The 13,267-nt window shown below is 52.1% G+C and overlaps 1 protein-coding gene across 1 annotated transcript in view; it reads right to left on the bottom strand.

Annotated features, from left to right (window-relative positions):
• Window positions 1-12,380, bottom strand: part of LOC140716008 (peripheral myelin protein 22-like) — a 28,903-nt gene extending 16,523 nt beyond the window's left edge. Inside the window, exons 1-4 of the mRNA XM_073028646.1 lie at window positions 12,327-12,380; window positions 11,055-11,151; window positions 8,074-8,185; window positions 3,767-3,907 (exon numbers count right to left, since the gene is read on the bottom strand). Coding sequence (XP_072884747.1) covers window positions 3,767-3,907; window positions 8,074-8,185; window positions 11,055-11,132 — 331 coding nt within the window. The 5' untranslated portion in view covers window positions 11,133-11,151; window positions 12,327-12,380. The remainder of the gene's footprint in view (window positions 1-3,766; window positions 3,908-8,073; window positions 8,186-11,054; window positions 11,152-12,326) is intronic.
• Between the last annotated feature and the right edge of the window lie 887 nt (window positions 12,381-13,267).

Here is a 13,267-nt window from a genome sequence, read left to right as displayed (position 1 = left end):
AGCATATGGAACAGTGAGGGAGCATACAAGGAGTGAGGGAAGCATATGATACAGTGAGGGAGCATACAAGGAGTGAGGGAAGCATATGGAACAGTGAGGGAGCATACAAGGAGTGAGGGAAGCATATGGAACAGTGAGGGAGCATACAAGGAGTGAGGGAAGCATATGGAAAAGTGAGGGAGCATACAAGGAGTGAGGGAAGCATATGGAACAGTGAGGGAGCAGACTAGGAGTGAGGGAAGGATATGGAACAGTGAGGGAGCATACAAGGAGTGAGGGAAGCATATGGAACAGAGAGGGAGCATACAAGGAGTGAGGGAAGCATATGGAACAGTGAGGGAGCATACAAGGAGTGAGGGAAGCATATGGAACAGTGAGGGAGCATACAAGGAGTGAGGGAAGCATATGGAACAGTGAGGGAGCAATAAAGGAGTGAGGGAAGCATATGGAACAGTGAGGGAGCATACAAGGAGTGAGGGAAGCATATGGAACAGTGAGGGAGCAATAAAGGAGTGAGGGAAGCATATGGAACAGTGAGGGAGCATACAAGGAGTGAGGGAAGCATATGGAACAGTGAGGGAGCATACAAGGAGTGAGGGAAGCATATGGAACAGTGAGGGAACATATGACCAGAATGAGGGAGCATACAAGGAGTGAGGGAAGCATATGGAACAGTGAGGGAGCATACAAGGAGTGAGGGAAGCATATGGAACAGTGAGGGAGCATACAAGGAGTGAGGGAAGCATATGGAACAGTGAGGGAGCATACAATGTGTGAGGGAAGCATATGGAACAGTGAGGGAGCATATGACCAGAATGAGGAAGCATACAAGGAGTGAGGGAAGCATATGGAACAGTGAGGGAGCATACAAGGAGTGAGGGAAGCATATGGAACAGTGAGGGAGCATACAAGGAGTGAGGGAAGCATATGGAACAGTGAGGAAGCAATAAAGGAGTGAGGGAAGCATATGGAACAGTGAGGGAGCATACAAGGAGTGAGGGAAGCATATGGAACAGTGAGGGAGCAATAAAGGAGTGAGGGAAGCATATGGAACAGTGAGGGAGCAATAAAGGAGTGAGGGAAGCATATGGAACAGTGAGGAAGCAATAAAGGAGTGAGGGAAGCATATGGAACAGTGAGGGAGCAATAAAGGAGTGAGGGAAGCATATGGAACAGTGAGGAAGTAATAAAGGAGTGAGGGAAGCATATGGAACAGTGAGGGAGCAATAAAGGATTGAGGGAATCATATGGAACAGTGAGGGAGCATATGACCAGAATGAGGAAGCATACAAGGAGTGAACGAAGCATATGGAACAGTGAGGGAGCATATGACCAGAATGAGGAAGCATACAAGGAGTGAGGGAAGCATATGGAACGGTGAGGGAGCATACAAGGAGTGAGGGAAGCATATGGAACGGTGAGGAAGCATACAAGGAGTGAGGGAAGCATATGGAACAGTGAGGGAGCATACTAGGAGTGAGGGAAGCATATGGAACAGTGAGGGAGCATACAAGGAGTGAGGGAAGCATATGGAACAGTGAGGAAGCCTACAAGGAGTGAGGGAAGCATATGGAACAGTGAGGGAGCATACAAGGAGTGAGGGAAGCATATGGAACAGTGAGGAAGCATATAACCAGAATGAGGAAGCATACAAGGAGTGAGGGAAGCATATGGAACAGTGAGGGAGCATACAAGGAGTGAGGGAAGCATATGGAACAGTGAGGGAGCATATGACCAGAATGAGGAAGCATACAAGGAGTGAGGGAAGCATATGGAACAGTGAGGAAGCATATAACCAGAATGAGGAAGCATACAAGGAGTGAGGGAAGCATATGGAACAGTGAGGAAGCATATAACCAGAATGAGGAAGCATACAAGGAGTGAGGGAAGCATATGTAACTGTGAGGGAGCATACAAGGAGTGAGGGAAGCATATGGAACAGTGAGAGAGCATACAAGGAGTGAGGGAAGCATACAGAACAGTGAGGGAGCATACAAGGAGTGAGGGAAGCATATGGAACAGTGAGGAAGCATATAACCAGAATGAGGAAGCATACAATGAGTGAGGGAAGCATATGTAACAGTGAGGGAGCATACAAGGAGTGAGGGAAGCATATGGAACAGTGAGGGAGCATACAAGGAGTGAGGGAAGCATATGGAACAGTGTGGGTGCATACAAGGAGTGAGGGAAGCATATGGAACAGTGAGGGAGCATACAAGGAGTGAGGGAAGCATATGGAACAGTGAGGGAGCATACAAGGAGTGAGGGAAGCATATGGAACAGTGAGGGAGCATACAAGGAGTGAGGGAAGCATATGGAACAGTGAGGGAGCATACAAGGAGTGAGGGAAGCATATGGAATAGTGAGGGAGCATACAAGGAGTGAGGGAAGCATATGGAACAGTGAGGGAGCATACAAGGAGTGAGGGAAGCTTATGGAACAGTGAGGGAGCATACAAGGAGTGAGGGAAGCATATGGAACAGTGTGGGAGCATATGAACAGAATGAGGAAGCATACAACGAGTGAGGGAAGCATATGGAACAGTGAGGGAGCATACAAGGAGTGAGGCAAGCATATGGAACAGTGAGGGAGCTTATGACCAGAATGAGGAAGCATACAAGGAGTGAGGGAAGCATATGGAACAGCAAGGGAGCATACAAGGAGTGAGGGAAGCATATGGAACAGTGAGGGAGCATATAAGGAGTTAGGGAGCGTATGACCAGAATGAGGAAGCATACAAGGAGTGAGGGAGCATATGAACAGAATGAGGAAGGATACAAGGAATGAGGGAGCGTATGACCAGAATGAGGAAGCATACAAGGAATGAGGGAGCGTATGACCAGAATGAGGAATCATACAAGGAGTGAGGGAGCGTATGACCAGAATGAGGAAGCATACAAGGAATGAGGGAGCGTATGACCAGAATGAGGAATCTTACAAGGAGTGAGGGAGCGTATGACCAGAATGAGGAAGCATACAAGGAGTGAGGGAGCGTATGACCAGAATGAGGAATCATACAAGGAGTGAGGGAGCGTATGACCAGAATGAGGAAGCATACAAGGAATGAGGGAATGTATGACCAGAATGAGGAAGCATACAAGGAATGAGGGATCCTATGACCAGAATGAGGAATCATACAAGGAGTGAGGGAGCGTATGACCAGAATGAGGAAGCATACAAGGAATGAGGGAATGTATGACCAGAATGAGGAAGCATACAAGGAATGAGGGAGCGTATGACCAGAATGAGGAATCATACAAGGAGTGAGGGAGCGTATGACCAGAATGAGGAAGCATACAAGGAATGAGGGAGCGTATGACCAGAATGAGGAATCATATAAGGAGTGAGGGAGCGTATGGAACAGAGAGGAAGAGTACAGAATAGAGATGGAGCATCATGAGCTGTGAGAGTCTGTACAAACAGCAAGGATATGCATGGATGAGCCAGGTACCATATACTAGATAGAAGGGAGTGTGTAGAGTGGCGAGGGAGTATTCGAGGGAAGAGCGAGCAAATGGAGCTGTGATCGAACATAAATTGGGAATGAGACAATGTATAAAGTGGTGAAGGATTGTATGGAGCCATCAGGAGTGAGGGAGCATACGAGAGGTCAGACAGAATGGTGAAGAAGCTTATGAGAGAATAAAGACATTTGTTGGAGAAGAGGCAGCTTCTGGCAGGAAGAGAGTGAGGAGCAAGCCTTCAGGATGTCGGTGAGGTGGACAGGGCCGTTGAGGGCGTGTTACGCTGCCCTCCCCCTTCTCACCTGCAAAGATCTGGAAGATGGCGGTGAGGTAGAAGAGGCTGCCTCTCCTGAGGCTGTAGAGTTGACAGGCGAAGATGAGGAAGGAAGCACTGCAGAAGAGACAGACGAGCACCATCGAACCTTGCACTGCACCGAGCCACTCTGATCAGAGTTCAAAGCAAATTATTATCAAAATTACTATATACACCTCTGAGATTAACTTTCTTCTGGGCATTCACAGTAAGACAAAGCAATACCACAGAGTCAATGAGAAAGACAAACAAAAACAAGCACAAACAAGACAGGCAAACAACCAATTTGCAAAAGAAGACAAAGTGCAGAAAATAACATGGACAACAGCATTGTAGAGTCCTTGAAAGTTGTGGAACCAGTCCAGAGTTGAGGTGAGTGACTTATCCACACCAGTTCAGGAACCTGATGGTTGAGGGGTAGTAACTGTTCCTGCACCCGGTGGTGTGGGTCCTGAGGCTCCTGTACCTCCTGCCTGATGGTTGAGGGTTAATAACTGTTCCTGTACCCGGTGGTGTGGGTCCTGAGGCTCCTGTACCTCCTGCCTGATGGTTGAGGGGTAGTAACTGTTCCTGAACTTGGTGGTGTGGGTCCTGAGTGTCCTGTACCTCCTGCCTGATGGTTGAGGGTTAGTAACTGTTCCTGTACCTGGTGGTGAGGGTCCTGAGGCTCCTGTACCTCCTGCCTGATGGTTGAGGGTTAGTAACTGTTCCTGAACTTGGTGGTGTGGGTCCTGAGGGTCCTGTACCTCCTGCCTGATGGTTGAGGGTTAGTAACTGTTCCTGTACCTGGTGGTGTGGGTACTGAGGCTCCTGTACCTCCTGCCTGATGATTGAGGGTTAGTAACTGTTCCTGAACTTGGTGGTGTGGGTCCTGAGGGTCCTGTACCTCCTGCCTGATGGTTGAGGGTTAGTAACTGTTCCTGAACTTGGTGGTGTGGGTCCTGAGGCTCCTGTACCTCCTGCCTAATGGTTGAGGGTTAGTAACTGTTCCTGTACCCGGTGGTGTGGGTCCTGAGGCTCCTGTACCTCCTGCCTGATGGCTGAGGGGTAATAACTGTTCCTGTACCTGGTGTTGGGTGTCCTGAGGCTCCTGTACCTCCTGCCTAATGGTTGAGGGTTAGTAACTGTTCCTGAACTTGGTGGTGTGGGTCCTGAGGCTCCTGTACCTCCTGCCTGATGGTTGAGGGGGTAGTAACTGTTCCTGAACTTGGTGGTGTGGGTCCTGATGGTCCTAATGGTGGCAGTAGAAGAGAGTGTGACCCGGTTGGTGGGGGTGCTTTGGCTCTGAGAGGGCCACATTCCAGTCACTCACCACACACTATGTAAAAAATTACCTGCCCCCTCTATTTTAAATACACGCCCCCTGATATCAGGCACTTCCACCCTGGGGAAACAGATACTGTCTGTCTACTCTATCTGCGCCTCTCATAATCCTAAAAAGCTCTATCAGATCTCCCTCAGCCTCTGCTGTTCCAGAGGAAACAACGCATGCCCTCTAATCCAGGCTGCATCCCAGTGAACCCCTTCTGCACCCTCAACAGCTGCCCTATAATGGGATGGCCAGGACTGCACACGATACTCCAAGTGTGACCTGACCATAAGACCATAAATTATAGGGGCAGAATTAGGCCATTTGACCCATCAAGTCTGCTCGGCCATTTCATCATGGCTGATCCATTTTCCCTCTCAACCCCATACTCCTGCCTTATCCCTGAACTTTCCATGCCCTGACAAAGAAAGAATCTATTATCCTCGGCCTTAAATGTACCCAATGACTCAGCCTCAATAGCTGTTTCTGGCAATGAATTGCACAGATTCACCACTCTCTGGCTAAAGAAATTCCTCCTCATTGTTCTGAAAGGATGCCCCTCTATTCTGAGGCTGTGTCCTCTGGTCTTAGACTCTGTCACCACAGGACACATCCTGTCCACATCTACTCTAATGAGGCTTTTAACTATTCAATATCACATTGCACTCGTTGTCGTTTCTACAGCTGCCATGTGGCTTCCCAACTCTTGTACTCAGAGATGCCGTGATCGCTGAAGTCAAACATCTCGCACGCTTCTCTTTACCACCTTGTCTACTTGTGCCGTCACTTCCAGTGAGCTGTGGGCTTGGACCCCGAGATATCAACTCTGTTAAAGGTCCTGCCACTGTGCCCTGACCCTTCACACTTAAGAACATAATAGCATAAGAAATAGGAGCAGGAGTCGGCCATCTGGCCCATCAAGCCAGCCCAACATTCAATAAGATCATGGCTGATCTGGCCATGGACTCATCTCCACCTACCTGCCTTTTCCCAAAACCCTTAATTCCACTACTATGCAAAAATCTATCCAACCTTATATTTACTGATGTAAGCTGCAGTGCTTCATAGGGCAGAGAATTCCACAGATTCACTACTCTCTGCGAAAAGCAGTTCCTCGCATTTTAGTCCTAAATCTACTCCCCCAAATCCTGAGGCTATATCCCCCAGTTCAAATCTCACCAATCAGTGGAAACAACTTTCCTGCTTCTATCTTATCTATCCCTTTCATAATTTTATATATAAGGTTCTATAAGATCTCCTCTCATTCTTCTGAATTCCAGTGAGTACAGTCCCAGGCCACTCAATCTCTCCTCATCTCTGGAATCAACCTGGTGAACCTCCTCTGCACCGCCTCCAAAGCCAGGATATCCTTCCTCAAGCATGGAGACTCCATGTGCAGCCTCACCAGTACCCTGTACAGTTGCAACATAACCACCCTGCTCTTAAATTCAATCCCTCTGGCAATGAAGGCCAACATCCTATTTGTCTTCTTGATACCTGCTGCACCTGCAAACCAGCCCTTTGTGATTCAAGCCCTTCCAAGTCCCTCTGCACAGCAATATTTTTTTACCATTTAAATAATAATTTCATCTTCCTTTTTCCCTTCCAAAGTGGATGAACTCACATTTGCCAACATTGTACCCATCTTTTGAACACTCACTTAACCTATCTACATCTCTCTGCACAATTTGACCTCACACTCGCCCAGGTTAAACTCAATCTGTCATTTCTCCACCCAGATCTGTAACTAATCTCTGGCCCGCTGTGTCCTTGGGCAATCTTCTACACCATCCACATCTCCACCCAGATCTGTAACCGATCTCTATCCCGCTGTGTCCTTGGGCAATCTTCTACACCATCCACACCTCCACACAGATCTGTAACCGATCTCTATCCCGCTGTGTCCTTGGGCAATCTTCTACACCATCCACACCTCCACCCAGATCTGTAACTAATCTCTGGCCCGCTGATTCCTTGGGCAATCTTCTACACCATCCACATCTCCACACAGATCTGTAACCGATCTCTATCCCGCTGTGTCCTTGGGCAATCTTCTACACCATCCACACCTCCACACAGATCTGTAACCGATCTCTATCCCGCTGTGTCCTTGGGCAATCTTCTACACCATCCACACCTCCACACAGATCTGTAACCGATCTCTATCCCGCTGTGTCCTTGGGCAATCTTCTACACCATCCACACCTCCACACAGATCTGTAACCGATCTCTATCCCGCTGTGTCCTTGGGCAATCTTCTACACCATCCACACCTCCACACAGATCTGTAACCGATCTCTATCCCGCTGTGTCCTTAGGCAATCTTCTACACCATCCACATCTCCACCCAGATCTGTAACCGATCTCTATCCCGCTGTGTCCTTGGGCAATCTTCTACACCATCCACATCTCCACACAGATCTGTAACCGATCTCTATCCCGCTGTGTCCTTGTGCTTTCAGTTAACTTATGAAAACCTGTCCACCTGAACCCACACATTCACATACACACGTGTGTACATACATATAAATATTCACACACTCTCTCTCTCACAACATACACACATCAAACAGACATACTCTCATACACACATACACACTCTCACACACACACTCTCATACACACATAATCTCTCACATGTACATACACTCTCTCACACAGACTCACACTCACACACACACTCACACTCACTCACTCAGACACACACACACACACACACACACACACACACACACACACACTCTCTCTCTCTCTCTCTCTCTCTCACACACTCACTCACACAGATACACGCACACACTCATGGACTGCCTCTCACTTCCCCGTTCTGCAACCCTTGGTGTGGACAAGGTTGTCCCAATTTCTGATATCGTTGCACTTCAGTTCTGAGGAAGGATTCTGTCTGCCCCAGGATGGGGAAGGGAAGCAGAAGGGTAAATCTGACACCCCCCTTCCCCGCAGGTCAGAGGAGTGGAGATGCTCCGGCTCACCTTCACCTGTGGAGACCTTGGTGCTGCTGCAGACCCACTGCGAATCCCTCTCACTGTATGCACAGTGGAACCAGAGCCCGGAGACATTGCCGTCGTGAAAATGGAACCACGCCTTCGGGAGGGGGAGAAGACTGTCAGACACAGAGTGAAACTCCCTCCACACCGTCCCATCACACACTCTCGGGGTCAGACACAGAGTGAAACTCCCTCCACACCGTCCCATCACACACTCCCGGGGTCAGACACAGAGTGAAACTCCCTCCACACCGTCCCATCACACACTCCCGGGGTCAGACACAGAGTGAAACTCCCTCCACACTGTCCCATCACACACTCCCGGGGTCAGACACTGAGTGAATCTCCCTCCACACCGTCCCATCACACACTCCCGGGGTCAGACACTGAGTGAAACTCCCTCCACACTGTCCCATCACACACTCCCGGGGTCAGACACAGAGTGAAGCTCCCTCCACACCGTCCCATCACACACTCCTGGGGTCAGACACAGAGTGAAACTCCCTCCACACCGTCCCATCATACACTCCTGGGGTCAGACACACAGTGAATCTCCCTCCACACCGTCCCATCACACACTCCCGGGGTCAGACACAGAGTGAAACTCCCTCCACACCGTCCCATCACACACTCCCGGGGTCAGACACAGAGTGAAGTTCCCTCCACACCGTCCCATCACGCACTCCCGGGGTCAGACAGAGTGAATCTCCCTCCACACTGTCCCATCACACACTCCCAGGATCAGACACACAGTGAATCTCCCTCCACACCGTCTCATCACACACTCCTGGGGTCAGACACAGACTGAAGCACCCTCCTCACCGTCCCTTCACACACTTCCAGAGTCAGACACAGAGTGAATCCCCCTCCACACCGTCCCATCACCCTCTCCTGGGGTCAGATACAGAGTGAATCCCCCTCCGCACCGTCCCATCACACACCCCCGGGGTCAGACACAGAGTGAAACTCCCTCCATACCGTCCCATCACACACTCCTGGGGTCAGACACACAGTGAATCTCCCTCCACACCGTCCCATCACACACTCCCGGGGTCAGACACAGAGTGAATCTCCCTCCATACCGTCCCATCACACACTCCCGGGGTCAGACACAGAGTGAAACTCCCTCCATACCGTCCCATCACACACTCCCGGGGTCAGACACACAGTGAATCTCCCTCCACACCGTCCCATCACACGCTCCCGGGGTCAGACACAGAGTGAAACTCCCTCCATACCGTCCCATCACACACTCCCGGAGTCAGACACAGAGTGAATCTCCCTCCACACCGTCCCATCACATACTCGCGGGGTCAGTCGCGGAGTGAGGCTCCCTCCACACCGTCCCATCACACACTCCCGGGGTCAGACACAGAGTGAAGCTCCCTACACACCGTCCCATCACATACTCGCGGGGTCAGTCGCGGAGTGAGGCTCCCTCCACACCGTCCCATCACACACTCCCAACGTCAGACACAGAGTGAATCTCCCTCCACACCGTCCCATCACCCTCTCCCGGGGTCAGATACAGAGTGAATCTCCCTCCACACCGTCCCATCACACACTCCCAGGGTCAGACACAGAGTGAATCTCCCTCCACACCGTCCCATCGCACACTCCGGGAGTCAGACACAGAGTGAATCCCCCTCCACACCGTCCCATCACACACTCCCGGGGTCAGACACAGAGTGAAGCTCCCTCCACACCGTCCCATCACACACTCCCAGCGTCAGACACAGAGTGAATCTCTCTCCACACCGTCCCATCACCCTCTCCCGGGGTCAGATACAGAGTGAATCTCCCTCCACACCGTCCCATCACACACTCCCAGGGTCAGACACAGAGTGAATCTCCCTCCACACCGTCCCATCGCACACTCCGGGAGTCAGACACAGAGTGAATCCCCCTCCATACTGTCCCATCACACACTCCGGGAGTCAGACACAGAGTGAATCTCCCTCCACACCGTCCCATCGCACACTCCGGGAGTCAGACACAGAGTGAATCTCCCTCCACACCGTCCCATCACACACTCCCGGGGTCAGACACAGAGTGAAGCTCCCTCCACACCGTCCCATCACACACTCCCAGCGTCAGACACAGAGTGAAGCTCCCTCCACACCGTCCCATCACACACTCCCGGGGTCAGACACAGAGTGAAGCTCCCTCCACACCGTCCCATCACACACTCCCAGCGTCAGACACAGAGTGAATCTCCCTCCACACCGTCCCATCACACATTCCGGGAGTCAGACACAGAGTGAATCCCCCTCCACACCGTCCCATCACACACTCCCGGGGTCAGACACAGAGTGAAGCTCCCTCCACACCGTCCCATCGCACACTCCGGGAGTCAGACACAGAGTGAATCCCCCTCCACACCGTCCCATCACACACTCCCGGGGTCAGACACAGACTGAATCTCCCTCCACACCGTCCCATCGCACACTCCCAGCGTCAGACACAGAGTGAAGCTCCCTCCACACCGTCCCATCACACACTCCCGGGGTCAGACACAGAGTGAAGCTCCCTCCACACCGTCCCATCACACACTCCCAGCGTCAGACACAGAGTGAATTCCCCTCCACACCGTCCCATCACACACTCCCGGGGTCAGACACAGAGTGAATCTCCCTCCACACCGTCCCATCACACACTCCCGGGGTCAGACACAGAGTGAATCTCCCTCCACACCATCCCATCACACACTCCCGGGGTCAGACACAGAGTGAATCACCCTCCACACCGTCCCATCACACACTCCCGGCGTCAGACACGGAGTGAATCTCCCTCCACACCATCCCATCACACACTCCCGGGGTCAGACACAGAGTGAATCTCCCTCCACACCGTCCCATCACACACTCCCGGGGTCAGACACAGACTGAATCACCCTCCACACCGTCCCATCACACACTCGCGGGGTCAGACAGAGTGAATCTCTCTCTTCTACGTCCAATGCTTACGTTACTGATCGTGGCCGTATACAGTATCACCAGCACGACGATGTGGAAAAGGAGCAGAGATGGTAGGAGTAGATACATCCTGAGGACCGACAGGCTGCTGTAAAAACATCACACAGTGAGGGGGGGCTCTGATCCTGTTCACCCCCAGAGCACCCTCACGTTCACCCCCACAGCCCACACCATCCTTTTGTTCACCCCCAGAGCACCCTCCTGTACCCAGAGCACCCTCACGTTCACCCCCACAGCCCACACCATCCTTTTGTTCACCCCCAGAGCACCCTCCTGTACCCCACAACTCCTGTGGGCCAATCACCCCATTCTCTCCCTCTCCAACCCCCATCCTTCTCCCTCTCTGTAACTGTACATCTCTCTCTCTCCTTCAGTTTCTACCTCTGCCCCCTCCCTTGCCCACGCTGTCCTCCTTCTGACCCTCTTCTCTCGCACTGCCCCCCCCTGTCTGCCTCTCTCCTCTATTATCTCCTTCTCTCCCTCTCCCCATCTCCTGATCCAATGCCTCTTTCTTCAGCTCACTCTCCCACACACCCTCTACTATCGCCTCTCCTTTTCTGTCACTTCCTTGCCTCCCCTCTCTTTGCGTCCCTTTCTCTCCCCCACCTCTCTTTTTGTCTCTCTGTTGCTCTGTCTCTCTCCCTCCCTCTCACTCTCTCTCTGTCTCTCTTTCCCTCCCTCTCACTCTCACTCTCTCTGTCTGTCTCCCTCCCTCTCACTCTCTGTCTGTCTCTCCCTTCCTCTGTATGTATGCATCTCTCTCTGTTTCTCTATAGTCCCCTCTCTTTCTCTCGCGTTAGATCTCATTCACACACTCTCCCCCTCTCCCTTTCCCCCTCTCCCTTTCCCCCTCTCTCTCCCCCTTCCCCCTCTCTATCTCCCCTTGCCACCCTTTCTCTCCATCTTTCCCTCTCTCTCTCCCTTTCCCCCTCTTTCTCTCCCCCTCTCCCCTTCCCCCTCTTTCTCTCCCCTTCCCCATCTCTCTCCCCACCCCCCTCTTTCTCTCTCCTTCCCTTCTTTCTCTCCCCTTTCCCCCTCTCTATCTCCCCTTCCCACCCTTTCTCTCCCCTTTCCCTCACTATCTCCCCTTCCCCCTCTATCTCCCCTTCCCCCTCTTTTTCCCCTCCCCCTCTTTCTCTCCTCCCCCTTCCCCTCTCTCTCTCCCCCTTTCCCCTTCTCTCTCCCCCCTTTCCCCCTCTCTCTCCCCTCCCCCCTCTTTCTCTCCCCTTCCCCCCTCTTTCTCTCCCCCTCTCTCTTTCTCACCCTCACTCCAGGACTAAGCTGCTGTGGGCACGCGTCCTGCCTGATATACTGAGCAGAGGGGAGGTGGGGAGTTCGTCACCGTGCCAACACACACACACATCCGCCTTTGGGACTGGGTGTGTGGACTAATCCTGCACCGAGACACTCCACCCGGACCCAGGCACGTACTGCACAAATAGGGAGGGCTGGGGGTAGGTGGGAGGAGGGAGAGGGAGGAACTGAGAGGGGAGGGAGAGGAGAGAGAGGGAGAAAGAGGGGAGGGAGAGGTGAGAGTGAGATGGGGAGGGGTATTGCAGGGGAGACCCAGGGAATGGGAGGGGAAGGTTGAGAGGAGGCATGAGAGGGGATGGGAGGGGTATGAGAGGAGGAGGGTCAGAGCGGATAGGAGGGGCATGGGAGGTGGAGGGAATGGAAGGGGAAGGGGAAGGAGGAGGTGTGGGTGAGCGAGGGTCAAAGGTGATAGGTGGGTTTATGGGAAGATGGTCAGGGGGATGGTAGGGTATATAGGAAAGGGAGGTTCAGAGGGGATGGTAGGGTGTATGGGAAGGGGAGGGTCAGAGGGATGGTAGGGTGTATGGGAAGGGGAAGGTCAGAGGGGATGGTAGGATGTTTGTGTAGACAAAGACAGGAAGAAAGATTGGGAATATATTTTTGCTCAGAGAATAGTCATAGATGCGGAGAAGGAGAGGACAGAGATGGAAGAGGGAGGGATAGATTGAGTGAGAGGAAATGTGTCGATGGCTAGCACAGACGTAGGGCTAAAAGGTCTGTGCCTGTATTGTGGGGATTTGTGACTCTCACACACAGTCACTCTCTCTCTCTCTCTCTCTCACATTCTTCCCCCCCACACTCTACTGCCCTCTCCTCCACATCTCTCTACACTCTCTCTGTCTCCCTCCCTCCCATCCATCTACCACATCATCACTCCCGCACACCCCACC

Source organism: Hemitrygon akajei, chromosome 24 (genome assembly GCF_048418815.1).
Source record: "Hemitrygon akajei chromosome 24, sHemAka1.3, whole genome shotgun sequence".
Lineage (NCBI taxonomy): Eukaryota > Metazoa > Chordata > Chondrichthyes > Myliobatiformes > Dasyatidae > Hemitrygon > Hemitrygon akajei.
The sequence above is the reverse complement of the archived record's forward strand: the minus strand, read 5'-3'. Positions and strand labels throughout refer to the sequence as shown.